At 37.1% G+C, this 26832-nt stretch overlaps 1 protein-coding gene across 3 annotated transcripts in view; it reads left to right on the plus strand.

Annotated features, from left to right (window-relative positions):
* Positions 1-26832, plus strand: part of CRY1 (cryptochrome circadian regulator 1) — a 120251-nt gene that overhangs the window by 70906 nt on the left and 22513 nt on the right. For 2 of the 3 annotated variants that reach the window (XM_064283653.1, XM_003405313.4), the window contains exons 2-5: positions 13901-14009; positions 23015-23157; positions 25483-25667; positions 26080-26168. In XM_064283653.1, coding sequence (XP_064139723.1) covers positions 13901-14009; positions 23015-23157; positions 25483-25667; positions 26080-26168 — 526 coding nt within the window. The remainder of the gene's footprint in view (positions 1-13900; positions 14010-23014; positions 23158-25482; positions 25668-26079; positions 26169-26832) is intronic. The other variant, XM_064283652.1, reaches the window with a different exon arrangement.

The following is a 26832-nucleotide window of genomic DNA, read 5'->3' on the forward strand; positions in this document are numbered from 1 at the left end:
ACATGCATACGAGGCAACTGAAAATACCATGGCAGTCGTTCAGACAGAGCAAGGGGATACTGCGTAGTTTAAAATCAGGAAAGGTGTGTGTCACGGTTGTATCCTTTCACCATACCTATTCAGTCTAAAATGATAATCCTTGGTGACTTCAGTCTTTTCTCCATTTACCATGATGTTGCTTCTTAGTCCAGTTGTGAGGATTTTTGTTTTCTTTATGTTAAAATACAAACCATACTGAAGGCTGTAGTCTTGGATCTTCATCGGTAAGTACTTCAAGTCCTCCTCACTTCAGCAGGCACGGTTTTGTCGTCTGTATATCGGAGGTTGTTAACAAGTCTTCCTCCAGTCCTGATGCTGTATTCTTCTTCATACAGTCCAGTTTCTCAGATTGTTTGCTCAGCATACAGATCGAATGTGTATGGTGAAAACACAACCCTGATGCACACCTTTCCAGACTTTAAACCGTGCAGTATCCCCTTTGTTCTGTTTGAACAACTGCCTGTTGGAAACTATGGGGCAGTTCTACTCTGTCCTGTAGGATCACTATGAGTCAGAATCGACTTGACTGCATCGGGTTTGGTTTGTTTTTTATTATTTCCTTGTTTCAGCTTTTTTAGCATGTATTATGCTGCCTTTCTACTTAATTTCAAGCTGTCTTTTCTAATTTACACCTCTCAGTTTCCTTCTAAATACATGTTAGTTGCATTATTATTCAGTTGATGTATTTTATAAAATTTGCTTATGATGTTCTTTGTCCTATAAGTTGTTTAGAAAGGTATTTTTTTATTTCAAAATATATGAATGATACTAATTTCTTTAAATTTGTTAACTACAGTGTTACTGCATAATTCAGGGTTAGTTTTCATATGTACTTGAAAGGATAAATATTCTTCAATTGTTGGGTACTATGTTCTCTGACTGCTTATAGGTTATCTCTTTGTCTTCGGTTTTGTGAGTTTTAATATGATTTTTCTAGGGGTGAGCTTTCTCTTTGACTCGCCCTTGTCTTCTCTATATTTCTATTTTTATTTTTTCGTTTCTGTCTTTACCTCTCCCCTCCCCATATCACCCCTTATCCTCTGCCCTATTATCTCTCTCTTCTTTCTTACCTAGCTTGGGATTCATTGAGCTTCTTGAATTGATAAATTGTTATCTTTCATAAGTTTTGGAAAATTCTTGGTCATTTTCATGCATTTCATTCTGCAGGTAAAATTAAGTTCTTGTTTCCTTGTGTATTTTATGATTGATTGATTGATTATTTTCCACCTTTGCTTATTGTGAAAGTACTGCAGTGAAATTGGTGTACAGGTTTCTGTTTGCATTCCTGGCTTCACTACTTCTGGGTGTATACCTAGGATTAGAATTTTTGGGTCACATGGTAGTCCCATATTCGGCTTTTTGAAGAACCACCAAACTGTTTCTCACAGTGACTATACATTTTATATTCCCACCAGCAATGGATAAGCGTTCGTCTTTCTCCATAACCTCACCAACACCTGTTTTCTGGGTGGTTTTGTTTTTTATCATTGCCATTCTACTAATAGGGGTGAAGTGGCATCTCATTGTAGTTTTGATTTGCAGCTCTCTAATGGCTAATGATGTTGAGCATCTTTTCATGTGCTTGTTTGCCATTTGAATATCCTCTGGTGAAATGTCTGTTTAAGCCTTTTGCCTATTTTTTGATTGGTTGTTTATCATTTTGTTGTTAAGTTGTAGAAGCTTTATATATTTTTTAGATATTAGACTAGACCCTTATTAGATATATGGTTCCTCAAAATTTTCCCCCAATCTGTAGGTTGTCTCTTCACTTTATTGATAAAGTCCAACATTGTTGATTTCTGGTGGAACTTTTTTTTGTGGAAATTCTTTGAGGCATGGGTTGAAATTGAGCATCCAGAAAGGATTTATGATTTTTGTAAACGTATCTCAGGTCTCAACCAACCTGGCACCACTTCAAATGCAATGTTACATTTGAGGTGCTTGGTACCATGTAAGTTCCCCTAGTCTCCATTGATGATATGCATTCTCAGGGAGGATTTCTTTCTTTTTCTTTTTTTAATATTTTATTTTTGAATAATTTTGGATTTTCAAAAGATTTGCAAAGAAAAGACATAGAGTTCCTGTATACTCCTTACCCAGTTTCCACTAAGTTTAACATTTTACGTTACCATGGCACATTCATCAAAACTCAGAAACCATACTACTAACTGAAGTCCAGACTTTACTCAGATATCCACTAAAGTTCCTCTTCTGTTCCAGGATGCCACCCAGGATACCACGTTGCGTTTAGTTGTATGCCTTTTTAATCTCCTCTAGTCTATTACTGTTTCTCAGGCTTTCCCTGTTTTTCATGACCTTTACAGTTTTGAGTACTGGTCAAGTATTTGGAGAATGGCCTTCAATTTGGGCTTAACTGGTGTTTTCTCATAGTTATAGACTTTTGGGGGAAATATCAGAAGTACTCTTTTTACCACATCATACATATTATCACATCATACATGATACTTTGATCGTGTGGTTAAAGTGTTTGCCAAGTTTCTCCACTGTAAACTTACTGTTTTTCTCTTTCCAGCTATATTTCAACTCAAACTGCATAGACATGGGCAGTCTCCTTGTCTGATTCTGTGACTTAAGATTTGTGTCTTATACATACAGGCTTTATTTTGAGGGTCTGTAATTAGCTTTCTCACCTTGGTTGGAGTTTGGGTTTTATCTCCTGTCCTCTCCAACCTGGATGAAGCTCAGGGTTACCAAGGCTCTACAGAAATCCTAAGGAGCCCTGGTAGGACAATGGTTAAGTGCTCAGCTATTAACCAAAAGGTTGGTGGTTCAAAATCACCAGCCACTTCTCAGAAGAAAAGACCTGGCAATCCGCTCCCATAAATATTACGGCCTAGGAATCCCTGTTGAGCAGTTCTACTCTGTCATATAGGGTCACTATGACTCAGGATGGACTCCATGGCACACAACAGTTATTAGGGCAGCATAATGCAACATATGTCAGAAGTTGCTAGCAGATTCCTTTTGACATTGATTTTGAGTGTATTTTGAAATATTAAAATTCGGATTGGGAATACACATCTTAGTATAGAAGGTATGATAACTGTAGTCATACTCCCAATCCCCCCCCACACACACACTACTTTTTATGTGTTTCCTTTATTTGGTTTTGATTGCCCTTTCCTATTTTTTCTTCTTGATAAAGTATTCATTGCAATGTTTCCTATTGATTGGCTCAAATGTTTTCTTCCTTGTGTCTTCTCCTGACCCCCCCGCCCCTTGAGTTAGGATTCTTCTGTACTGCCATAATATCCCTTTATTATAAAATTCACCCAAAAAACCCATTGACCCATTGCCTTCGAGTTGATTCCGACTCATAGTGACCCTATAAGACAGAGTAGAACTGCCCCGTAGGGTTTCCAAGGAGCGGCTGGTAGATTTGAACAGCTGATCCTTTGGTTAGCAGCCAAATACTTAACCAGTGTGCCGCCAAGGCTACGAATTCACCCATGGTACATATATGTTGATATTGGCTAACATATTATGGTAAATGTTATTACTGTTTAACATCATTCAGTGTTCCTCCCTGGAGGAAGTTTATGCTTTCTTGTCTTCTTGAAGCCATGTTTGGCGCCTGACTGAGTGAATGTGAACAGAAATGCCTTTAGCTGATCTGCAGTAGAGCATGAGTGAGAAGCAAATTTTATTATTTTAAGACATAGAGATTATTTGTAACTTACAGTATTAACTTACAGTATAAGTTAATCTATTCTGTTTTAACTAACACATTCCTGTCCTCCACCTTGAGTGCAAAAACTATGTTCCAGTCATCTTTATGTCCTTAAAGCTATCAGATTAGTTTTCCTAAAACATTTTAGATTATTACGTAGAGGAGCCTGGGTGGCATAAGTGATTTGTGATGGGCTGCTAACCTAAAGGTTGGCAGTTCAAACCCACCCAGCAGCTCTCCGGAAGAAAGGCATGGTGAACTGCTACTGTAAGACTGTAAAGACTAAAGCCAAGAAAACCCTATGGAGCAGTGCTATTCTGTAACACATGGGGTCCCCCTAGTTGGGGGCTGACTGGACGGCAGCGGCATAGGAAGTCACATGATAACAATGCAAAGAGCACAGGTTTGGAGTAAGCTACATCCAGATTAAAATTCTTACTTGATTGCTTAGCTGATTTACCTTAGAAAACATACTTCTCCTTGATGAGTTTCATATGCATCGTTTTTAAAGTACACAGCAAAAAAGACAGCCAGAAAATGTTCTCTCCCCTTTACCTTTCTTGTTTCTCCATTGACTATTGAATCAAGTCTTTAATATCTCTTTTTCTTGCTTTCATTAATTTACTGATAAGGTTGGTCATTAAATACTTACTGAAACTCCTCCTATATGTCAGTCGTTGTCTAGGCACTGGGATGCGGTGAATAGGGCCTATTCCCAGTCTTTAAGGAGGTTACGGTCCGGTGGCCAATCATTCTCCCTCATCTCACCAGCTATTAAAATCATAGTAATGCAACAAGGCGTCTCTCTATAATGACATCCTTGAAATTTTGCCTAATTTCCTCACTATCCCAAGGAAAAAATCCAGAAGTGATTTCTCCTTCTGATTTTTCACAGCACGTTAATGATCCGTGTGTCTCTTACATGTTGCATTTTACCATAACCAAAAAACAAACAAACCTGTTGCAGTCAATTCCAACTCATAGCGAACCTGTAAGACAGAGTAGAACTGCCCCATAGAGTTGCCAAGGAGCGCCTGATGGATTCGAACTGCTGACCGTTTGGTTAGCAGCCGTAGCTCTTAATCACTAGGCCACCAGGGTTTCCTCTACCATAACAGATTCTGTTACATTCATGTACATCATGTACACGTTCAAGTACCTTTCTAGATTTTAAGCCCTCTCAGTACTGGAACCTAGATCAGTGAATGAAATTATATAAATAATGAAAAATATATCCCCTTAAAAAGTGTTTTAGAAATTTAGGGAGTCGTTTTTGGTTATCACAATGATGGGGAATTGTTAGTGGAATTAGGAGGAGCCAAGAACTTGGAGCCCTGGTGGCACAGTGATTAAGAGCTCAGGCTGCTAACCAAAAGGTCAGCAGTTCAAATCCACCAGCTGCTCCTTGGAAACCCTATGGGGCAGCTCTACTCTGTCCTATAGGGTTGCTATGAGTCAGAATTGACGCGACGGTAACGGGTTTGTTTTGTTTTGTTTTTCTTTGGTTTCAAGAATGGAGATTAAAAAAAAAAAAACAGTTGCTATCCAGTTGGTGCTGACTTATGGCAACCCCAAGTGTGTCAGAGCAGAACTGTGTTCCATAGGGTTTTCAGTGACTGATTTTTTTTTAGAGGTAGATAGCCAGGCCTTTATTCTGAGGTGCCTCTGGGTACACTCAAACCTCCAAACTTTTGGTAAGCAGCTGAGCACATTAATCATTTGCACCATCCAGGAACTCCCAAGATGACGTTAGTGTCCCTAAAAATAAATAATTATTCCACGTCCCACATAACTCATATCTCTTTTACCAGAGATTTCATGTAAGTGAAAAACTTACTCATAATTTTCTGAATCTAGAGCCTAAGACCATTTTTATGTATAAATACTGGGTATTTTATGGACAATTTTAAAATGTACTGTTACTGGAGTGCGTTTATCACCTATATAAATCAAGTAAGCATTGTGCTTTGTTTTGTTCAGAACATTGCAAAGTTTTGCTCAACATTTCAGAAAATCATGCTACCAAAGGCGATATGACTTACGGTGCTTGAGTGACCAGCAAACACAACCGTGTCAGTCTGTTTTTGTAGGTGTTGAATTTAACATGGTTCTGTGTGTAGGTGTAGGCATCAACTGATTTGTTGTCCTCTGGTGACACGCCCAGGTATTTACATACAGAAGTCATGTTACTTTTTGTAAAATATAAATTACCTTGCTCTCATTTCTCCTGTATATAGCAGAAAATTAATATTTAAAAATTTCACATATGAATAAGTTATCTATGAATTTTCATATCAGGATTTAAAAGAGGGCGTTACAAAATATTTGCAGTAGTAAGCAACAGAGTATAGAGCCAGTGATTTATGACCGTATGACCGTTAGAACTTGTCAAAATGCAAAATTTGCTTTTCAAAATATATACTTGATTGAATACTAACTGTTCTCTTCAGGGAAAATTTTTATCACAAATACTCTGATAATATGAATAGTGATTAAGTTTGATGAAAGCTTGAAACCTTTGTTCCAAACCAGAAAAGTAGTATGTATAAACTTTATTCAATTTGTAGAGGGAAATTTCTATTGATAATTTTTTAATTTATAATGAAACACTATAAACTATGGTTAATGATTGAGAATCTCCACTTTTTTTTCTTTATGATAGTTGTTGTTGGGTGCTGTCGAGTTGATTCTGACTCATGGCGACCCCATGTGACAGAGTAGAACTGCCCTGTGGGGTTTTCTTTGCTGTAATCTTTATGGGAGCAGATCTCCAGGTTTTTCTCCTGAGGAGCCGCTGTGTGGGTTTGAACCACAAACCTTTTGGTTCACAGCCAAGCACTTAACCGTCTGCACCATCGGGACTCCTTTATGGTAGTATAGCCAAAACTTAACTGTTTGATTTTTTAATCTAATTCTGTTGTTATTTCGTGCAAAGAATAGAAGAAATATTCTCCACATGGTTTTAATGGTCTTAGTTTATATTCTTTACACTAGTTGTTTAAGGTCAGCGATGAATTGTTTGGTTTATTTGAAGTGTGATTTTCATTGCGCATGTATATTTTTTATAAACTGAAGTGCAGAAGCAGATGGCTTTATTCTGGTAAAGATACTTGTTAATTTTTAATGCTTTGTTTTCAGCAGCAGTAGGATTATGTTGTATCTTACCATTGCCTTTTTTAGACTATTTTATAGACAGAAGTAGAAAATCTAGTTATATAAGCTGTTCTAGCACAGGCTGTAAAGTAGGTCATTGTGACTGGAGTACACCAAACCACTCTCTGGTTGCCACGGCAATGACCTACTTTAAGAAACTATTTCTGTTGATTCATGTTGAAATCATCTTTTGGAAACGGTATGAGGAAGCTTGCTCCGTGTTACTTTTTTTTAAGCTACCAATAAGGTAGTGATCTCTGGAAGAGAAAAAATTCTAAAAACGTTTAAAGTGAAGATACGTATTTTCTCGCCCAATGCCTCTTCAGTTTAAAGTAGTGCAATCAGTGTTGTAATTAAATAGCATAAGAGCTGTGTTTCTGTGCTGGGAGTACAATTATGCAGAGGGATGTAGTGAGTGTTACTGTCATTTGGCCTGTTTAAAAACCAGTCTGTTGTATGTAGTTAATGGCATTATTAACTGAGCCTTCAAATAGGTGTATGTAGGTTTATGAGAACAGTATCTATGTCGAATTGGAGAAGCTCTAAAAATATGTTCCTGGTAAAAACCTATACCCTATATATTGTCAGTAGCATAGGTGAAATCATTTATCCAATACTCAATGCCTGTTCTAAGACATATGTATTTGTAATATGTTGTTGTTATTGTGTGCTGTTGAGTTGATTCTCACTCATAAAGGTTAAAATTAGTGTGTTTGCTGGAACACACTGAAGCTGAACTCTTGAAGATCTCTCTTCTCAGTTGAGGCTAAAGGATGAAAGGTTAGACTTTGCATAGCAAGTTTTCAAATAACTTTATTCACTCAGCACAAAAAGAAATCACACCTGTCAGTGAGTTGATGCTTCGAATTTGAGATGTTGGAATTTTTTGTTTTATGGTATTAACTTCCTATTTTTATAAATATTGAGAGATCTTTCAAGAAAGAATTACGTATTTAGAGATGAGTTGATTCAGGTTCTCAATTGCTCTGTTCCTAGTTTTATATATATATGTATATATGGAAACCCTGGTGGCGTAGTGGTTAAGTGCTACGGCTGCCAACCAAAGGGTCAGCAGTTCGAATCTACCAGGTGCTCCTTGGAAACTCTATGGGGCAGTTCTACTCTGTCTTGTAGGGTCGCTATGAGTTGGAATCAACTCGACAGCACTGGGTTTTGGTTTTTGGTTTGGTATATAAAAAAAACCAAAAAAAAATCCCAGTGCCGTCGAGTCGATTCTGACTCATAGCAACCCTACAGGACAGAGTAGAACTGCCCCAAGGAGCACCTGGCGGATTTGAACTGCCGACCCCTTTGGTTGGCAGCCATAGCACTTAACCACTACGCCACCAGGGTTTCCTTTGGGGGGGGGCGGTGTGTGTGTATATAGATGTTGTCGTTGTTGTTAGGTGCCATTGAGTCAGTCCAAACTCATAGCAACCCAGTGCACAACAGAACAAAACACTGCCCGGTACTGCATCATCTTCACAATCGTTTTTATGCTTAAGCCCATTGTTGCAGCTACTGTGTCAGTCCATCTCGTTGAGGGTCTTCCTCTTTTTCGCTGACCCTCTACTTTACCAAGCATGTTGTCTTTCTCCAGGGATTGATCCCTCCAGATAACATGTGCAAAGTATGTGAGATGAAGTCTCGTCATTCTTACTTCTAAGGAGAATTCTGGCTGTACTTCCAAGATAGAATTTTTCATTCTTTTGGCAGTCCATGCTATATTCCATATTCTTCACCAACACCATAATTCAAAGACATCAATAATTCTTCGATCTTCCTTATTCATTGTCCAGCTTTGGCATGCATAGGAGGCAGTTGAAAACACCATGGCTTGGGTCAGGTGCACCTTAGTCTTCAAGGTGACATCTTTGCTTTTTAACATTTTAAAGAGGCCTTTGGCAGCATATTTGCCCAATGCAGTGCACCTTTTGATTTCTTGACAGCTCCTTCCATGTGTGTTGATTGTGGATCCAAGTAAAATGAAATCCTTGATAACTTCAGTCTTTCTGCATTTATCATGATGTTGCTTATTGATCCAGTTGTGAGGATTTTTGTTTTCTTCATGTTGAGGCGTAATCCATAGTGAAGGCTGTAGTCTTTGGTCTTCATCAATAAGTGCTTCAAGCCTTCTTCAGTTTCAGCAAGCAAGGTTGTATCATCTGTATAATACAGGTTGTTAATGAGTCTTCCTCCAATCCTGTTGCCATGTTCTTCATCATATAGTCTAGCTTCTCAGATTATTTGCTCAGCATACAGATTGAATAAGTATGGTGAAAAGATACAACCCTTACGCACACCTTGCCAGACTTTAAACCGCACAGTATCCCCTTATATATGAATATATATATTCATACTTTCCTTATCACTGTGAGCCTTAGTTCATTGTCACATTCAAATGAAGTTATGAGTTTAAGGCGATTTTGTGATAGGTGTAGGCATTCAGCCAATTCATTGTCTCATGGTGTCATGCCAAGTAGACATGCCAAGTGACATGTAGAAGTACATGTCACTTAAAAAAAACCACAAATTATTCTCAATGGAGAGTAATAATAACATCTGCTTCATGAATATCTGCCAAGAGCTGGAGACTCTATTAGGTAATTTTACGCTGTTTCTAAGCCTTTTGACAGCCATACAAGACAACCCTAGTAGGTGATTTTATCCTATTTCTAATCTTCAACAATTGTACAAGGCACATGATGAGATTTGTTTTTCAAATGTAGAAACCAAAGTTAAGAAAATTGTCTAGTTAGGAATCAGATACAGACTTCTTCATTTTGAAATCCATCAGGAGGCAATGTAAGACATATATAAGCCTTAATATGAGGTACAACTGGAAGTTTCTCTAATGTCCTGTGACAGTTCAGTGGATAGAAAAATTGCTTTCAGCTGGAAGACTAAAGGTCAGTAGGATGTGAACTTGAAGAGATGAGAATTGGGAAAGGCATTCCAGGTAGAGGGAATAGCGTGGAACAAATTCTTAGAGATTAAATGCGTGGGGGAAAGAGAAGTAGTTCGATTTGGCGGGCAGAAGGGGAGTGGTAGGAAATGAACCTAGAACCCTACGTTAGTGGCCAAGCAAAATAATTATTCTTTATTCTGTAGGGAATGAGTCTTTAGAGACCTTTGTTCAGGAGAGTGTGCCTCAGGAAGATTTTGATATTATATAAGATGGATTAGAGTGGAGACAGACTGTTGATAGGCAGAGCTATTTTAAGGCATTGCAAGAAAACAAGCAAGGGATAACAAGGACTAGAATTATTGTCACAAACAGAAGTGGTAAGAAGAAGGGGACTAAAAAATAATAACACTTACGTAATAGCGTGTACTATAAGCCAGGCACTGTTCTAAGAGCTTCACATATATTTTTTTTTTTTTAATTCTTGCAACAATCCATGAAATAAGTCCAATTACTTTCCAATTTTACTGATGAGGAAATTAGACAGGACTTTTCAGGATTGATTGAAGGATAGTAATGGGTTGATAGACTTGTTAAATTACAGGGCATCTATGCAATGGAATAGTATGGAACCATGCAAATTGATGCCACAGAACTATGTTTAAAAAATGTTTACTGCCTTGCAAAAAATATTCACCATGTAAAAAACCAGGTTTACAGTAGGTAAGGTATATCTCATTTTTGTTCTACTTAGAAGGAATGTATACAAATTATTTTAAATCTTTTTAGGAAACAAATAAAAATGTATGTTTCTCTCTTCTTCATTCTCAACTACAAACTCCCAGTCATGAGGGCAACTATTATTAATAGTTCGGTAAGTATCCTTTCAGATATTTTCGTGTGTGCATATAAAAAAAAGCATATAAGCATAAATAAATGTATTTAAATTTTATTTTATCAAACTAATATATGCATACAGCTTTAAAAGTCATAGTGCAAAGGACAGTCTGTTCCGTTGGACAACACAATGTGTTCTTCTCTTTCTTCACAAATCTTTTTTGCTTTTAATTAAAATGTTTGAGTACAAAGTACCTGTACTTGAGTCCACTGTACTTTTGTAATTTTTATGTGAAATCACAGAGATGTAAACGATAACATCTGGTCGCATAATGGCTAAGCCCCGGGCTGCCAATTAAAAGGTTAGTGGTTTGAAACCACCAGCCGCTCCAAGAGAGAAAGATGTGGCAATCTGCTTCCGTAAAGATTACAACCTAGGAAACCCTATAGGTGAGTTCTACTCTATAGAGTCCCATGGGGTAATTAAGAGTAGAAATTGACCACAGGGTGCACAACAACAACAATGGAAGAAAAATACCATCAATAACGTCTGTGGAAGAAAAAACACCATAATTAAATGCAGCTTCTATTCCTTTGTTTCATGGAGTGCCAAAACAAAATTCTATTTAGGTAGCAAAACTTCCCATTATAACACAGTACTTCAGTTCATATTCTTTATTTTTGTTTGTTTTCAGTAAACATAGGGTGTTTGTTGAAAAGCACTAAGATTGCTTATTCATTCTATGAACAGGAAAGGAAAACATAACAGGGTCAATTATTAATTAACTCAAACTTAATTTTCATTTTATCAGTTAATCGGGACATTTAGTTTTTGTCTTTTCCCATCTTATTTTCCATCATTGAGCTGTTTGTATTACATAGAAACATTTCCACCAAAACTTTTAATATGGAGAACTCCTGCCGCTCGCTCACTGTCAGCTCTGGTACAGAAGATGCTGAAACCAGTGGTGCAAAAGAGACTTTGGGGTTTCCTCTGCCTTAGATTTTCCCCTCAGCTCATTTTAGTTTTGTGCTGTTTAAATATAAGGAAGCTTAGAATTGCTTGTTTGTTCAAGTTATTAATTTTTTATCTGACTACTATAGTGTACCATACCCATGTCCGTCTAGTTGATCCCGACTCATGGCGACCCTATAGGACAGAGTGAAACTGCCTTGTAGGGTTTCCAAGGAGCAGCTAGTGAATTTGAACTGCTGACCTTTTGGTTAGCAGCCAAGCTCTTAACCATTGTGGCACGACAGTGTAGTCAGATTTAAAAAAAAAAAAAAATGTTCTTGCCAAGCAAATACGTAAAGCAAGATCCTTCCCAGTAAATGTTTGTCACTCCCCCCCGCCCAGTGCTGTCTCTAGACATGATAAATTATTCATAGTTGTGGATAATTTTATGAAACTTAGTTGTTCTAACATTGTTATAACAATGACAACAACAGAAATCTTACCCCTAAAGTACTTGTACAGTGGTAGTGGTGGATTGGGGGCACGTGGAAATGTTTAGGAGGTGAGTCCAAGCCAACGCAGAATGGTGATGTGATAAATATAAATGTGGAAATAGAAAAGGTGTTTTTGTTTTGTTTTCCCCTTATTTGTGTAAAGGCAATTGTGAGACTTCCTAAGGTGAAATGGTGAGATATCTGTAACATCCTCAGGAGTATAGATAACTGTGTGATTCCCCAAGCAATAGAGATGGTAACTTCTAACAGGGAAAGACTTTCAAGCTTGACTAGGTATACTGATGTCACTAATAATTACAGTTGTTAAAAAAAGTTAACAAGACTTTTGGTAGAATGATCTAGACTGAACAACCTCCTAGACAGTGCTGTTCAATAAGCCTTTCTGCAGTGATGGAAATGTTTTATATCTGTGCTGCTCAGTATGGTAGCCACTAGTAATATATGATTGTTTAGGATTTGAAATGTGACTAGTGTGACTGAGCAACTGACTTAATTTTAATTAATTTAAATCTAAATTTAAATGGCTATGTGTGGCTAGTGGTTACCATATCAGACATTGCAGTTATGGACTATGCCTTTCCCTGACCCTAACCACTCCTCCTCACAATTAAGACATAGTCACTGTTCTCAAAGAGCACATAGCCTGTGGAAAGGCCTGACAAATATTAACCTTAAGAACAGAACATAAAAAGTGGAACAGAATTTAGATGAAATAGTAGAGAAAGTTAGCGTGAGACAATGAGATTGAACCTTTTAGGGGTGGCATGTCTTTCATTTTAGCTCTTGAATGCTCCATTTCTTCACAGTAAGACATCATCCAGAACTGCCTCTTCATTTCCCCCAGATACTTATCATGTGTAAGCCTTGTTAGTACTTATTTCATTGAAAAAATCTGTATTCCCACGTGCTCCATGAAACTTGTTGAATGATGTGGTATTCTCTACACTCAGAAAATTAGTGTTTGGCCGCTAACCAAAAGGTCGGCAGTTCAAATCCACCAGCCACTCCTTGGAAACCCTATGTGGCAGTTCTACTCTGTCCTGTAAGGTGGCTGTGAGTCGGAATCAACTCAGTGGCAACGGGTTTGGTTTTGGTTTGTAATGATGCAGTGATGAAGAACTACGGCTGCTAATCAAAAGGTTGGCAGTTCAAATCCACTAGCCGCTCCTTGGAAACCCAATGGAGCAGTTCTGCTCTATCCTGTAGGTTGCTGTGAGTCAGAATCAACTTGATGGCAACAGACTTTTTTTTTTTTTTTAGCATCTATTTATTATTTCTTTTTCTTTAAATTATAAGCTGAAAAGTGGGTATTATATTTTCTCTCTCTTAGATGTTTACGGTATCACCAAGTACTAAAATTCTTAAGTTACTCACTTGGCCAGAGTGATTCAATGGTATGTTTCAATTTTTTTTCTAACAAAGTTCTAGATTTTTTATTGTGGACTTTCTATATGAACTTCATTTCATCAGGTTTAAACAGAAGGACAAGTTATTTAATGGCTTTGCTATTTTTCTCCATAATTTTTATGATCAAAACAAACTTTTGCTAATAGTCATTTAATGAAAACTTGTGATTTTTAAATTTAGGAACCACATTCAAATATTGGGAAACTTGCACAGTAATTTTTTTTAATTTTTAAGTATGGTTTCTGGAAGCAGGAATTTTTATATACCAGTAAAAGAAAAGATGATAAAAGGAAGATGTTGGGTTGCTGTCTCAACTTTTGGAATGCCACAATTTTGCGGTACTTTCTATATCTTCCAAATAGATGTTTTTAAGTGTTTTAATATTTTATTTTCTCTAGATTTTTGCTTCAGTGTCTTGAGGATCTTGATGCTAATCTGCGAAAATTAAACTCTCGTTTGTTTGTGATTCGTGGACAACCAGCAGATGTGTTTCCCAGGCTTTTCAAGGTAATTTAAAAAACCTTAGCGAAAAATAATAATTTTTTGTCAGAGAAAATAACATTTGTAAATAAGGCATTTGGGGTAATCTAAAATGTGGCAAATTTTTTAAAGAATTTTTAAATTAAATGTGGCAAATTTTTAAATAAACATGGTAAAAGACAGTGAAAAAATTATTTATGATGAAAATTTAAATTTTATGTCTACCTTAACCATTAGTCCCCCTTCTAGAAGCAACCAAATCCTACACAGTTTCTTGTGTATCCATTAGAAATATCCTTTGTATAAAAAAAATTTGTGTATGTGTATATATATATATATATATATATATATATATACAGTCCCTTTTTTTTAAAACCACAATGAAAGCTCATTGCCATTGAATCTCACATTACGTACACCACTCTGTGCCTTGCTTTGTTCACATAACCATGTATTTTAGAGATTTTTCCATATCAACACAAGTAACTTCTTCCGTCTCTGAAGTGGCTCCATAGTATTTCATTGTGTAGATTTACCGTAGTTTCTTTAACTGACTTTCTATTGCATATCTATTATTTTTCCCCAGGCCCTTTGTTAATACAAATGTTGCTGCCAGTGAACATCCTTGACCACATAAATGTATCCTTGCTCACGTGTGCCAGCATATTTGTGGGATAATTCTTAGATGAGGACTCTCTGGGTCAAAGGATTGTAATGATTGGCATGCCATCGTTAATATAAAACTGTAGTTGTTTTGTTTTTTAACTTGATAGCTTCTTAAAAATCTCCTAGCCTTCCCCTTTTTTGTGTATGAAAAAATTAGACCTAGATAGATTAAATGGGTTACCCAAGGTCATACACCTACCTCATGGAAGTGCTCAGATCAGAAGTCAAGTGTCTAAACTGTCCTTTATACTTAGGTCTTCCTGTTAGCTACCATTAGAATTCCTAACTGTATATCTGCTTTTTCTTGAAACTGTTTGAGCCATCAAATTGTTATAATTGCAATATTTCTGTTTTCCAATGATGACCAGTTCCTTTTTCCATGGGTTTAGAAGAAGCCAGTGGTTAAAGTGGTCAGCTGCTAACTGAAAGTTTGGCTATTCAAAGTCACTAGCAGTTCCATGGGAGAAAGATGTGGCAGTTTGCTTCCATAGAGGTTTACAGCCTTGGAACCCTGTGGGGTGGCTATGAGATGGCAGTGGGGTTTTTTGGTTAATGTTTAAGGTTTAGCTAATGGATCACACTTGCTTGTGAAAACTTCTCTTTTATTAAAATTCGTTCACTACTGCAGCTACTTACAGTCATAATTTAGCTTAGGTACATGGAAAAATTCTGATCAGAAAGCGTATCGGAAACAGTGGCGAGAATTTATTAGCAACTCAGAAATTTAAGAGTGTGTGTGTGTGGATAAATCTAAATCCATTTGGTATAAGTAAAACAAAGAAATCAAAACAGTCCAAAAGTATATACAATAACAAGCAGGCCACCCTCCTACTCCTAACCCTCATACACCCAGTTTCTCTGAGGGAGCATGTTCCTTTTGTCAGTAACTAGCTGACTGACTCAAATTAGTGTTTCTAGTTTTATTATTTTAAGTGCAACAAATAGTGAGAATTTTTAATAGATAATTAATCCTGTCATCACCCACATTAGAGGTAAGCTGGGGTTTAGACTTGATAGAGGTACCTTTAGTTTATTGGGATGATTGGCAGTCACTCTGATACTAATGTCTCCTCTAGTAGATATCTTCTCCCCTCTATAGCACTCATTCATTGTGCTTGATTTATATCAAGTATGTTTAAGATTGATGTCAGATTTTTTATGTACACACAAATATATACACACGTATGTCCGATAAACCTTTGTCATTTTTTCTGAGATGAATCCTACTTAGAACTTTTCCATGTAACTTAGTTAAATTCTGCCAGTGTAGGTGTGAATCTCAGCAGTGGGGAGGAAGGGAGCGCTCTGAGTACTGAATTCATTCCTTGCTTATATTTCCTCCACTTAGAGATGGTGTTGGCTATTTTGGACTCTTCAGAGTAGTACGATCCAACAGAAGCCCATATGTAATTTTAAATTTTCTAATAGCCACATTTAAAAAAAGTAAAATGAAACAGGTGAAATTCATTTTAATAATATATTTTATTTAACCATTTTAAATATTTAAAAATATTTTAAATATTTCAGCAAATATTATTAAATATTTAATAATATTTGCTGAAATATTTTAAATATTTCAGCACATAATCAATATAAAATTGCTGATAAGATATTTTACTTTTTTTTCTTATGAAGTCTTTGAAATGCAGTGTATATTCTATACCTGACAACACAGCTCAACTCAGACTAGTCACATTTGAAGTGCTCAGAAGCCACATGTGGGTAGTGGCTACCATATTGGACAGTATAGCCTTGGCTTCTGTTTTACCCCTTGCCATTGTCAACCACCTTTTAATAGCTAATAATTAAGCTTTACTACGTTAAATTTTTCCTGTTCAAATTGCTGATGTGGTTTCTATCTCCTGACTGAACCCTGATTGATTCAGTCAATGAAACTGAAACTGCTTCTTTGAAAAGATTAACAAAGTTGATAAATTCCAAGCAATACTGATGAGGGCAAAAGAGGGAGAAAAACACAAATTATCTATATCAGGAATAAAAAAAAGGAAATATCACTAGAGAGTCCCCAGACCTTAAAAGGATGATAAAGGATGTTATAAAAACCATAAGGCAAATAAGTTCTGCAAACTTAGGTGAAATGGAAAAACACAAGTTACTAAAACTCTCATAAGAAGAAAGACTGAACATCCCTATAAACAAAAAAAACAAACCCATTGCCATTGAGTCGATTCTGACTGTATAGCGACCCTATAGGACAAAATAGAACTGCCCATAGGGTTTCCAAGGAGCTGCTGGCAGATTCAAACTGCTGACCTTTTGGTTAGCAGCCGAGTTCTTGACAACTGTACCACCGGGCTCCGAATATCCCTATATCTCTAAAGGAATTGAATTTGTAATCAGAAGCCTTTCCTTCCATAAATAAAACTCCAGGCCTAAGATCACTTCACTCATGAATTATAATGCCAGTATTATAAAACTTTCAGAAAACAAAGGAGGAGATTGGGAACCCTTCCCAACTCATTCTTATGAAACCAGCATAACCCTGATACCAAAACCTGATAAATTTTAAGAAAAAAAAAAGTGTATAACCCAATATTGCTCATAAACAAAGACCTAGAAATCCTTAACAATATATTAACAAATTGAATCTTGCAGTATTTTAAAATAATGATATATCATGATCAAATGGGGATCATACTAGAAATACAAAGTTGGTTCAACATTTAAAAAATCAGTTAATGTATTATGTCCTATTAATAAAGGGAGAAAATTACGACTACCTCAATAGATGTAGAAAAAGCATTTGACAAAATTCAACACCCATTCATTTTTTTTTTTTTAAGAACTTTTAGAATACTAGGAATAGAAAGAGACTTCCCTCAATTTATAAAAGATGTCTACAAAAAAACACAACTAACATTATACCTTACAGTGGATCACTGAATGTTTTCCACCCAAGATAGAGAACAAAGCAAGGATATTCATTTTGACCACTTACTGTAAGTCCTAGCCAGTGCAATCTCGCAAGAAAAAGAGTAGATAATTAGCTGACTGTGTTAGTTAAGGTTATGTGTCAACTTGGCTGGGCCATGATTCTCAGTGGTTTGCCAGTTGTATGCCGTTGTGATCACCTCTATAATGGGATCTGCTGTAAGTAGCCAGTCAGTTGAAAGAGAGTTTCTTTGGGCGTGTGGCCTGCACTGAATGTAAGTGGACATTCTGGCAAGTCTTATGGGCTTTTACTCAAGCTGGATCCTGCGCTGGCTCCTGTTCATGTGACCTCTGGTTCTTTGGACTTGAGCTAGCAGCTTACCTGCAGTTTGCCTGCCAGTCTTGGGATATGTCAGTCTTTGCAGCCTGTGAGCAAGAGCCCTGCTCTCTGACCTGTTGGTCTTGGGTTCGCCAGCCCTTGCAGCTACATAAATTAGGAGAAGCCTCTGTCCTAACGCATGGACTTGGAACATTCCAGCCTCAACAGCCACATGAATCATTTTGTAATATGAATCTCTCTATATATATGTTTGGAAACCCTGGATGCATAGTGGTTAAAAGCTTTGGCTGCTAACCAAAAGGTCAGCAGTTTGAATCAACCAGGCACTCCTTGGAAACCCTATGGGGCAGTTCTACTCTGTCCTATAAGGTCACTATGAGTTGGAATTAGTTGTTTGTTTTGTTTTGTTTTGTTTTTTATATATATTTATATGCTTTACTGGTTTTGCTTTCTAAAGAACCCAGCCTAAGACATTTGGTACTGAGAGTGGGGTGCTACTCTAACAGATACCTAAAATGTGGAAGTGATTTTGCAACTGTGGATGGATAGAGGTCTCAGAAGGAAATGAGGAGAGTAGTTACACTGGAGATGGTGCACAGGGCAAGAAGCAGCAGCAGAGAAATGGCAGCAGCAGAACTAGGAGACCAGTACAAGACAGCGCAAGAGCTAACCCATGAAGCAAGAGAGCTGAGTGCCTTTGGCAGGAGGCTTCCTGGCAGAGTGGGGTGCCCCTGGGTACTTATCAGTGGAATTGAAGAGCTTTAGAACACTTGACTGAGCAGGGCATACACAGGCGGTGAGGCCTTACGGGCCAAGAGGCTAAGGAACCAGGAAGCAGAAACTGAAGAGACAAGGAACAGAGGAAACAGAACTGACTTTGTCTCAAAGGGTGGAGTCGCCATTTGGATGGACTAGGAGCATGGGGAACTCATACCACCAAGAAAGCAGCACCAGGAGCAGAGCACATCCTTTAGACCTGAGGTTCCTGCATGGAGAAGCTCCTAGACCAGGGGAAGATTGATGATGAGAATTTTCCTCCAGAGCTGACAGAGAGAGAAAAAGTCTTGCCCTGGAGCTGATGCCCTGAATTCGGACATTTAGCCTACTAGAGCTACAACCTTGAGTATATTCCACCTGAATTTAGAGACTATCTCAAGAATAGACTTGATCCGTTGAACACTAATGACCAAAGACCAGACGAGTTGTGGAAAGACATCATACGTGAAGAAAGCAAGAGATCATTAAAAAGAGAGGAAAGAAAGAAAAGACCAAAATGGATATCGCAAGAGACTCTGAAACTGGCTCTTGAACATAGAGTAGCTAAAGCAAACAAAGAAATGATGAAGTAAAAGAGCTGAACAGAAGATTTCAAAGGATAGCTCGAAAAGACAAAGCATTATAAAGACAAGTGCAAAGACCTGGCGTTAGAAAACCAAAAGGGAAGGAGCATGCTCAGCATTTCTCAAGCTGAAAAAACTGAAGAAAAAATTCAAACCTTGAGTTGCAGTATTGAAGGATTCTATGGGGAAAATATTAAACGATGCAGGACACATCAAAAGAATATAGAAGAAAGACACAGAGTTATTATACCAAAAAGAATTGGTCGACTTTCAGCCATTTCAGGAGGTATCATATGATCAGGAGCCTATGTTACTGAAGGACGAGGTCTAAGCTGCGCTGAGGGCATTGGTGAAAAACAAGGCTCCAGGAACTGACAGAATACCAATTGAAATGTTTCAACAAAGGGATGTAGCACTGGAAGTGCTCAATTGTCTATGCCAAGAAATTTGGAAGACAGCTACCTGGCCAACCGACTGGAAGAGATCCCTATTTATGCCTATTCCCAAGAAAGAGGATCTAACCAAATGTGGAATTATCGAACAACATCATTAATATCACATGCAAGTAAATTTTTACTAAAGATCATCCAAAAGCAGTTGCAGCAGTACATGGACAGGGAACTGCCAGAAATTCAAGACAGACTCAGGAGGGGACAGGGAACGAGGGATATCATTGTTGATGTCACATGGGTTCTGGCTAAAAGCAGAGAAAACCAGAAAAATGTTTACCTGTGTTTTATTAACTTTGCTAAGGCATTCGACTCTGTGGATCATAACAAATTTTGGATAACATTGAGAAGAATGGGAATTCTAGAGCACTTAGCTGTGCTCATGAAGAACCTGTACATTTATCAAGAGGCACTCTTCAAACAGAACTAGGAGATACTCCATGGTTTAAAGCCAGGAAAGGTGTGTGTCAGGGTTGTATCTTCACCTTACCTATTCAATCTGTATGTTGAGCAAATAATTCAAGAAGCTGAACTATATGAAGAAAAATACAGCATCAGGATTAGAGGCAGACTTAGTAACAACCTGCGTTATGCAGGTGACACAACCTTGCTTGCTGAAAGTGAGGAAGACTTGAAGCACTTACTGATGAAGACCAAAGACTACAGCCTTCACTATGGATTACACCTCAACATAAAGAAAACAAAAATCCTCACAACTGGACCAATAAGCAACATTATGATAAACAGAGAAAAGATTGAAGTTGTCAAGGATTTCATTTTACTTGAATCCACAATCAACAACCCTGGAAGCAGCAGTCAAGAAATCAAACAGCATATTGCGTTGGACACATCTGCTGTAAAAGACCTGTTTAAGGTGTTAAAAAGCAAAGATGTCACTCTAAGGACCAAGGTGCACCTGACCCAAGCCTTGGGGTTTTCAGTCGCCTCATATGCATGTGAAAGCTGGGCAGTGAATAGGGAAGACCGAAGAAGAATTGACACCTTTGAATTATGGTGTCGTTGGAGAATATTGAATATACCGTGGACTGCCAGGAGAACAAATGAATCTGCCTTGGGAGAAGTACAGCCAGAAGGCTCCTTAGAAGCGAGGACGGTGAGACTTCATCTCACGTATTTTGGACATGTTATCAGGAGGAACCAGTTCTTGGAAAAAGACATCATACTTGGTAGAGGGCCAGCAAAACAGAGGAAAACCCTCAACAAGATGGATTGACACAGTGGCTCCAACAATGAGCTCAAACACAACTATGATTGTGAGGATAGTACAAAACTGGGCAGTGTTTCGTTCTGTTGTACACAGGGTGGCTGTGAGTCAGAACCAACTGGACAGCACCTAACAACAACAACAGTTATGAAGATGAGGCAGGCCCAGGCAACATTTTGTTCCTTCTTTTTTTTCCTTAATTTTATTTATTTTGTTGTTGTTGATCGTTCTGTTCTTTTGTACATTAGTTCGCCATAAGTCAGAGTCGATTGGACAGCAGCTAATAACAAGAAGTAAAAATAATAGCTGTCATTTATCAAGGGCTTACTATGTACTGTGCTCTGTCCTAAACACTTTAAATGCATTGTCTCATTTAATCCTTCAGCAACCCAATAACCTAATATTGTTTTTTTGTTTTGTTTCATTTTACTGTAGCAGATACTTAACATAGCGTTTACTATGTGCTAGACACACACTATTCTAAGCACTTAACATTATCACCTTTTTATAGGTTAGGAAACAGGCATGGGAGTTTAGCAACTTGCCTAAATAGTCGAGCCAGCCTTTGAACTCAAGAAGTCTGACTTTAGATTCTGTGTTTATTAACTACTAGTCTGTATTGCCTCACTATAAAACAAATATGATGCTTTCTCTTTTCATTTTAATTAATCTTTAACTTTGAAAAGTTTACGTGTACTAACAAATCTGAACAATGCAGAGTGCATTAAAACAAAAATTATTTACACTTCCAAATTAAATTCCTCCGAGGTAACAGCTAGTAAGAGCTTGGTGTGCATTCTTCAAGACTTTGAAGAAAGGAAAACTAAAACAATAAGATACTATTTTTCTCCTGGTAGTTTAGTAGAGATTTAAAAAGATCACTAATACATGTTATTGCCAAGAGTGTGAGGAGCAAGCACTCCAGGGTACTACTGACAGGGGCATAAATTGGTACAAGATATCTGGTGGAAAATTTGGCAGTGTCTGTCAGACCCCTGGTGGTGAAGTGATTAATTGCTCAGGCTGCTAATGGAAAGGTCAGCAGTTCAGATCCACCAGCCACTCTGTGAAAACCCTGTCCAATAGGGTTACTATGAGTTGGAATCAACTCGAAAGCACTCAGCAGCATCAGAATTTTAAATGTGCTTATCTTTGATCCATCGATTGTTTTTTCAAGGAATTATTTCTGGAAATAATGGGACAAATGCCCTAAAATGTTTCAGATGTATGCATAAAGATGTATACTGCACGGTTATAGTAGTGCTTGAAAAAAAATTCAGAACACCCTTTGTCCAGTCTGTAAAGGTTTGGAGACATTACGGATTCTTTGATATCAAAGTAGATTTTAAAATTAAAAAAATCTTCACTAGCTCCTTGGAAAATTACTTAATTCCCTTAAGTTACAGTCTCCTCATGAAAATCACTATAAAGAGATGATATATGTAAAGAACACATTAATATAGCACCAGGCACTCAGTAAGTAGCTGCTGTTATTATGGTTACTACCTCCAAATTTTCCAGTTAACATTTTTTTGACACTCAGAAATGAAATACTTTATATCCTCAGCAGAGCAACTTATACCATGTCAATGGTAAAAAGGTTGTTAAGGACCAGGTCTTAGAGTCAGCAGACACATAAATTCCAGTTTTGGCTGTCTGTGAATCTGGGCAAATCCTGAAATTTTTAAATAACCTTATCTCCAAAATGGCGATACCAACCGACATGCCAGACTCTGAGGGTTGTTTTGAGAATCACAGGAGATAATGTATGTATAAGTAATTTGAAAAAATAAAGTGCTATACAAACACATTTAGTGTAGGAAGCTGGTTTTAAGCAGATTGCTAGAGGGTCTAATGCCTAGCTCAGTGCCTGGAATGTAGCAAGTACACATTTGTATATACATATTTTTTAATTGATAAAATGTACATTTTGTTTCTGCATATTCAAAATTTATGTGTAAACTTTCACCTAAAACACAATGAACTATTACTTAAAAAAAAGGTTAATTTATGTATAATCATTGATACGTAGATTTTGAACTTTTCACTTTTTACCATCCTTTGTTATGACAGAAAAAAAATTATTAAAATTTATGTACTTTTTCGCCCCATACTCTTAGGAATGGGACATTACTAAACTTTCAATTGAGTATGATTCTGAGCCCTTTGGAAAGGAACGAGATGCAGCCATTAAGAAACTGGCTACAGAAGCTGGAGTAGAGGTCATTGTACGAATTTCACATACATTATATGACCTGGACAAGTAAGTTTTAACATCTGGGACTAAGTTTGTGAAATGAAAAGAACACTATATACTTCATAGAGTTGTGGGAAAATTAAATGAACATATGTCAAATCCTTAGCATTTAATTTAGCTGCTCTGATTTTTATACACCCAATGACAGGCATCACATCAAAATTACAGGCATAGTGCAAAAGATAAAAATACTTAGCATTTCATTTTCAAAACTCTTAATTGGACTATCAGAATTTTCCTTGACAGGTCTAACAGCCTACTGTGGTTTGCCTTTCTGGGTTCTTAGCATTTTATAGTTTATGTGATACATAGCCATAAACCGGCTTGATATTTTGTATGATTGTCTTCTGTTATTTTATTTCACATGTATATATCTTTTCTCCCTACCTGGATTTTAAATCCAGATGCAAATTGTGTACAATATTGCTTTGCACACCTGGTCCTCTGAACAATGACATAATACCATAGCTCCTAAAGTATATTCCTTGGAACCCCAGATCCTGGTGATGCTTTATCAACCAAAGATGTCGTGGTCAAATTTAAGTTCAGGAAGTATTACATACGATGAGCGAGTTTTGGAAGTTCATAAGGTTTGTTAGCTTATTAAAACTTTCGGCATACAGTCACTCTTGGAGTGCCGGAATCTCATAATTCATGTACCTTTTAAATTATTTTTTTTTTTTTTAGTTATATACACATTTCAGGAGCCCTGGTGGCACAGTGGTAAAACACTTGGTTGCTGCTTGGCTGCCAACCAAAAGGTTGCAAGTTTAGAACTCAGCGGCTGCTCCCTGGGAGAAAGATGTGGCAGCCTGCTTCTGTAAAGATTTACGGCCTTGGAAACTCTATGGAGCAGTTCTCTTCTGTCCTATAGGGTTGCTAAGAGTCGGAATCAGCTCGACAGCAATGGGAATGGGGTATACATATTTCATCAAATTGATGAAGCTAAATCTATAAGTAACGTGACAAACTAGTTAATTTTATTCCACTTTTCCAGGTATCAAAAAGTTATGATTTGATTAAGGCAAGGATCTTACTTGAAATTAAGCTAGAAATTATATATCCTTTGACAATAAACTTGCCTTCTGGTTTACCAGTTTACTTAACGTTAGGGAACTGATAGCAAGGAGACAAAACAGGATACGAGCAGTGGATTCTAAGTGGAAGACTCAGTATTAAGCACAAAATTAGTGTTCACTGTATTGAATTTGAATATATACATGTGAAAGTGTAACACATAGCAAATGTTTTTCCAAAGGTTCTCATTTTGTAACTGTGTTGCTTAATTAGCAGTGTCCGAAACAGTATCATTGCAGTGTTACTGCAATCAACAAATTTCATTATGACTCTGTGTATAAATTCAAAATATCACACCAAAGCAAAATTCACTAAAGGCAGAGGAATAGCATTTATGGTGATTACTTTCTGTACCTACATTTGATGGATAGTTTTACATGGTATTATGAACATATGATAGCTTTGGATAAAGAAAATCTTGATTTGCCATTTACCCATTTTGAGACCTTTTCCAAGTTAATACTCCTGGTAGACTTCAATTTCCTCATCTATAAAATGAGAGGGTTGGATTTTACCAGTAATTCTTTATTAAGCCCAGATGCTAGTAAATGGCCTTAGTGAAAAAGAATAGTTAGTTGTTCCAAAAGAGCATCTAATCTAAAGTATGATTGGCAAGGCTAATTATTCTTTTGAAATATGAATTAATTGTGGCAATTAGTGATCATTAGTAAATACAAAAGGTGCTTAAATTTAAATAATTTGAAATTTGGGGACTTACATGTCCTAAGTACTTGTGTGACACAAGATACATTTGTTGACATCTCTGATGAAGGCATGAATGCAATTAGCAAGTAATTGTCACTATAATAATACAGAGTCCTAACAAATGAGACCTGCTAATTGCTCCTTGGTGTAATTATTGGCCTGGTTTTGTTTTTATTGATGATTGAGAGATTCTTTGACCTGAGTCTAGTATGTTTTCTACATGTCCCTAATTTTTTGTTTCTGCGTTTAGGCAAATTTAACCACTTTGTTGTTTTTTCACCCATAAGTGCTTAACACCCTTTATCGTAAAAGTTTCTGGTATTTGCATACTGTGTGTTTTTTATACTTAGATGTTTGGAAAATGAAGAGAGTGATTTTTAGACTCATTAATTATTTTGAACCGGTTGCCTCATCATATAAGAAGCTAACATTCTCTTAGAAGTTTAAGTGATTAAACTTATGTTCTGATTTTAAGCCTTTCAGAGCTTATCAACCAAGATATATTGTTATTTTTTTATACTAACAGCATTTTACTAACTCTTATAATAGGATCATAGAACTCAATGGTGGACAGCCGCCTCTAACTTATAAAAGATTCCAGACTCTCATCAGCAAAATGGAACCACTAGAGATACCAGTAGAGACAATTACTTCAGAAGTAATAGGAAAGTGCACGACTCCTCTGTCTGATGACCATGATGAGAAATATGGAGTCCCGTCACTAGAAGAACTTGGTGAGTGTAAACTGTGATAAATGTGGAACTTGAGTTAATAAATCACAAATCACTCAGAAAAGCCCACTTCTGCTTCTGCCATGTAAAGTATTTACAGCCAAATACTAAAAGAAGAAAAAGAAAAAAGAAAAGACGCCCTTAAACTAAGAAGTGCTAAATCTGTACCTTAGTCATGTGTTCTGTAAACATGTGATCTATCATTATCACCTTAAGGCAGAGGTTCTAAGATGTAGGTCCTAAATAATAGAGACTTATGTCAAATACTCTATATATGAGAGCCTATCCAGAGCCCTCAAATAAATTTTATGCTACTCCCATAATTTTTCTGCAAAGTAATTTGTTTTCCCAATTATTGCAGTTAAGTAAAAATCATTTTAGCTCCAGAAGAATGATTTTTTTTTTCTTTTTTTAGGTTTTGATACAGATGGCTTACCCTCTGCAGTGTGGCCAGGTGGAGAAACTGAAGCACTTACACGTTTGGAAAGGCATTTGGAAAGAAAAGTAAGATAATATAAAGAATATAGCCATGCTCATATTTCCAAAGTGACATTTTGAAGATAATGTTTCACTATTTTTAATGAAATAAAAACTATACTGGGGAAGAAGGCGAACTGAGGGAAATAGTTGCGTTCTTGTTGTTAGGTGCTGTCAAGTTAGTTCCAACTCAACGCAACCCCACATACAATAGAATGAAACACTGCCTGGTCCTGCGCCATCCTCACAATCACGGTTATACTTCAGCCCATTGTTGCAGCCCCTGTCTCAGTCCATCTCGTTAAGGGTCTTCCTCTTTTTCAATGACCTTCTACGTTAGCAGGCATGATATCCTCCTCCAGGGATTGGTTCCTTCTGATAACATATCCAAAGTATTTGAGATGAAGTCTCACCATCCTTCTAAGGAGTGTTCTGGCTGTACTTCTTTCAAGACAGATTTGTGTGTTCTTCTGGAAGTCCATTGTGTATTCAGCATTCTTCTCCAACACCTTAAGTCAAAGGCAAACCTAACTGAACAACTTCATCTCCTCATTTAAGTACCCTACACCATCCCCTTCTAATTATTTCCCCTTTAGCTACTACCCATACCATCTATTTCTTTCTACCTAATTTTGAAGCTAGGATAGAGTTCTTCTCTTTCACCTTTACCTCATCTGATGTAAGAGTGTCA

Source organism: Loxodonta africana, chromosome 4 (genome assembly GCF_030014295.1).
Source record: "Loxodonta africana isolate mLoxAfr1 chromosome 4, mLoxAfr1.hap2, whole genome shotgun sequence".
NCBI lineage: Eukaryota > Metazoa > Chordata > Mammalia > Proboscidea > Elephantidae > Loxodonta > Loxodonta africana.